At 32.5% G+C, this 4,250-nt stretch overlaps 1 protein-coding gene across 1 annotated transcript; it reads right to left on the bottom strand.

Moving 5' to 3' along the window:
* Window positions 1-2,425: 2,425 nt before the first annotated feature.
* Window positions 2,426-3,330, bottom strand: LOC135140116 (circadian clock-controlled protein daywake-like). Its single transcript, XM_064070530.1, has 4 exons — window positions 3,276-3,330; window positions 2,982-3,225; window positions 2,786-2,925; window positions 2,426-2,727 (listed from the first exon to the last, which is right to left on the bottom strand). Exons 1-4 carry the CDS (start codon window positions 3,328-3,330, stop codon window positions 2,426-2,428), a joined length of 741 nt encoding a protein of 246 aa, XP_063926600.1.
* Window positions 3,331-4,250: the final 920 nt, after the last annotated feature.

A 4,250-nucleotide genomic window follows, 5' to 3' on the forward strand; every position in this document is an offset into this window, starting at 1 on the left:
TTTCAGTAGTTATTAGTTGAGTTATACTAGTAGTAATTTTTGATACTTCATGTTGGTATTTTATCCACATAAACAAAAATAGACGTAAGAGGTCCACTAATAGTGTTCTGTGACGGAAATTTTCATATTTTAAATACCATCATTTCCTATATTGTAGCCTTCAGTACTTATACATCTTTAAATATATTCCTGAGGGGTAATAAATCTAAGCCATGGTAAGATGGTATTTTAAAAACCATAAACCACAATTCACTATTCACTGCGTTTTACGCTTATCAGGGCAATGCATTTTATCTCTGTACCTGAGTAACTCGGGTCCGGAGTATTTGTGTTATTAAATAAGAGTAATTTTTAATAGTAAAAATATTTGTTTAAGGTATGTCATTATTTTTAGAAAATAATAATTGCGTGTTACATAATGATTAATTTTTTCAATTAGCACAAATTAGTTCTGTAATCGACTAATCGAATGTTCAATACATACATTTCTCTCGCATAAATCGTATATTTGTTACTGTTTTATATCTTTCTTTTTCAGACAAATGTAGCATCTTTTCCTGTTGCCACATGTGTGATTTCTTCACTTTTTCATTGTTGGACCTAACGCGAGCCGGGCTTGGCAGGTCCGTTTTGCCCTAGAATGTGCAGATTATGTTTAAGTGGAAATCTTGGGCAATAAAATTGATATTTTTACAACCCTCCATAGAATAATTTATCGTGATATATTCTCAGAAATCGTGAAACGAGATTAAAATAAAATGATTTTCAACAAAAATCTGAAAATTTAAAGTTGCACTCTGGTGATTTCGGCCTGCCAGGCAGACTTTGATCCTATAAGGGGTTTAAATACCTATCTAAGAAATTGTACTTGTTTTGCCTTAAACGGAACCAGCAATTCTTCCTAATATGTATATACCTGCCGCACCGGGATAGACGATTACCGGACATGGTCATAAAAACATCGTAAGCCGATATTGAAAAATAATAATTTATGACAGGTTGCCGACAACAGACCTTCAGCACAGAATTATCATTTCCCGTATTCTTTTGAAATATTAATTTTAATGCTGGAGATAATTATTAGATATACTCAAACACAATTTGGACACTGTAGTATGGGAATAAAAACAAAAAAAATATTCTTTTTAAGCGTAGGTACGTAATAAATATTGCACAATTTGCGACATATCAAACAGCGAAGCGATGAGCTATTTGCAGGAAAAAAGAAAAGATTTTTCAGTCTTGAATAACTATGCTACAGTAAAATGTTTATTTTTTAAATTTAATACCATAATCCCTTCTTCTGCACCTGTGGAACGGGTGTTTAGTAGCGGAAACCAAATTCTGACACCAAGAAAAAATAATTTAGGTGACAATACGTTCGAAATGTTGTTAATTTAAAAAAAAAACTGATTAAACAATAGATAAAAAAATACATAAACATGTTTTCAGTTATTTTATTCGCCAAAGCTTCAAAAAGTATCTGTTTTCTTGTATCTGTATCTAGATACATTTCGAAAAAATCGAAAACAATCTGTATCTAGATACTTTTATCTTCCATATATCTATATCTGTATCTAGATACTTTTAAAAGTATATGTCCCCAACACTGATCTTCTCATACTTTCTTTTTTAAATCATTTCACATTATATTTCATAATTCTGTTTCGGTTTTTTATTTTATTTTTCTTCTCGTATTAGTGAATTCTTAATTTTATAAGAAAATGTAAATTTTGCTCTTAGTAAATGGTGATCTGGATTCTAATCTACACGTGTTAATACCTTGACATTGATCACTTGCTGATGAGTTTTTTGTCGAACAATAAAACATTCGATTATTGATTTTCGTTATTTTGTAAGTTAGACGCAGGTAATTAGCATTAGATGTTGTAATGTTTAAAAATGCCGTTTGTTACTTTAGATCATATGTATATCTTATATTCAGGTATCACTTATATTGTATTTTTTAGTATATGTATTATGTTTACTGCTAAGATAAGACTGATTTTGGCAAATGACATATTCTCTAAAAGAAAAAGAAAGGGCAGGTGGGCGGGGCTAGTACCTGCTAAGATAAGACTGATTTTGGTAAACGACATACCCTCAAAAAAAAAAGAGAGCAGTGATTGGTGAACACTAGAAAAATTAGGGTGACTAGGACGATAAGTCAGGACGAGTTGCAGGCTTACTAAGCTGGTTTACAGGCTAGAAGCTGAAGGTGTGAACAGTCAAAATATGGATTGTTTTGTTTTGTGAACAATTTATTTTTAATTACAATAATGGTTTATTAAAACAGCACCATCATGAAAGTAGTTGCTATAATTTTTAATAACATTCTTCTTTAATGGCAGTTTAAATCATACTTGAAAAGTTATTCCTACAAGACAAATTGCATTTTTCTTTAAATAAAATTCAAAATAAAAACCTATGGCAAAAACAACTCATCCTCTGGTACTCTAGAAAACACTCGATTGACAATTTCCTTTTCGATCTTCGCTATGGCTTCATCAAAAGCTGGACCCACATCTGCATACACTTGCATAGGATTTTCGTTGGCAGTCTTTAGAACTTCATTACTCAAGTATTCATTCCCATCGACCAGATTCTTAAAATCAAAAACAACCTTTTTTGGTTTTAGTTTGAACACAAAATCTGTGATCCGTATGTATTTTTTATTGTTTTTTGTGTACTTTTCGCACCTTGTGTTGTACATAGCTTCGCATTCATCTGAAAATTACGCGATTTTTCAGAATCAACTGTGATGATAGTTTTTGTTGAAACTTACACAGAGTATTGTTACATTTTCCGTGCCCATTTATAGGAAAAAGCAGCAGTTTCCCACTCATTTTATAGTCAGCTTCCATCCGGACAAGATTTCCGTAGCTTTTGAGCCGCCAGTAGCAGTTTTCGTCACTGAAATTGGCCCTAAAAAAGTGAGCAGAATTACCAACTTTGAAAAAATTGTAGTACACAATACAAACACGGAGTCGTATATAGTGAAAGTCGTGATTCCAAACAGCTTCAAATTTTCGTACACATGTTGTACAGCAACTGCTCCAGAACTGGAATTTCCAAATTCCAGTTTTTGTATAACAAGAGGTTCCAGAGGAACAATTCCCAGTTCGTTGTACCCTTGTTTAAACCTAAGTATTGAGTCAAAGACCGTTTTGGCCAAACATTCGCCGAGTTGTGGGTCTGATTTTCGGCACTTTTGGATTTCTGGTGCTATAAATTTAAATTATTTTGAAAATGAGATTGTTTATTTCGATACTTACCTAGGCTTTTGGCAGAAACACAACCAAGGACAAGTGATAAAAGCACGATTAGCATTTCTACGAAACTGTGTGAAGAGTTGAGATAAAATAAGGGTTTTAAGAAAGAGTTTATATTTATGAACGTTTATTTAATCGTCGACCTTGTATTTCGTGTTTTTGTGGAATTAATTACATGGCTAAGGTAGTTTTTTAATTTTTTATTTCAACGCAAAAAATGCTGGACGAAATATTTTTACATTATTTATTTAAAGGCGAGGAAATTTAAATATATGCCTACTTCACAAAAAACCTGTGTTATCAAAGTAAATTATTTATCTGTTTCGTGTTTTTTCTTCCCGAGCGTAAGTAGTACCTAATTGAGTCCATCGGACGAATAGCCACTTTTATGTTTTCTCGACGTTTCATGACCCATACAGTACGAAAAAAGTAGTCTCCCGTTTCCGTCTCTCTCTCTGTGTGTAGCTGTTTTTATTAAATACGTAATCTCCGAAACTGCTGGACCGAGTTGTCAAATTTTGTAACTTGGGATTTAAAAACTTGCTGTCGACGTTGAAGTTGCCGTTGCAGTTGCCATTCCCAGTTGATTACTACAAAAATTTACCATTTTAAAGTTTCTTGTTGTCGAAATTAAGTCTGCACATATTAAGAAAAAAAAGGCAAAATATTAACCCCGCCCACCCGCCCTATCTCAATTGTGATGATTTTTTTTATTCGTTGTGAGCCAAGAAGGCGGAGCTTAACTGCAAAATCCTTATTTCTCTACGAGAAATTATAAATATGTTTTTGGGCATCGTGTTGTTCAAAGAATATTATCACAGATATTATGTATATTAAGAAAAAAATAAAGTCAAAAATTAGGCTCCACCCATACCTGCCCCAACCTCAATCCTCAATTGTGATAAATTTTTTATTCGTTGTCATATTTGTTACAAGAATTTACCATTTTAAACATGTTTTAAGTTCTGAAAAGACGAT

The sequence above is a fragment of the Zophobas morio genome, unplaced genomic scaffold (assembly GCF_036711695.1).
Source record: "Zophobas morio isolate AGI-343-1 ecotype UQ-CSIRO unplaced genomic scaffold, CSIRO_AGI_Zmor_V1 ptg000038l, whole genome shotgun sequence".
Classification (NCBI taxonomy): Eukaryota; Metazoa; Arthropoda; class Insecta; order Coleoptera; family Tenebrionidae; genus Zophobas; species Zophobas morio.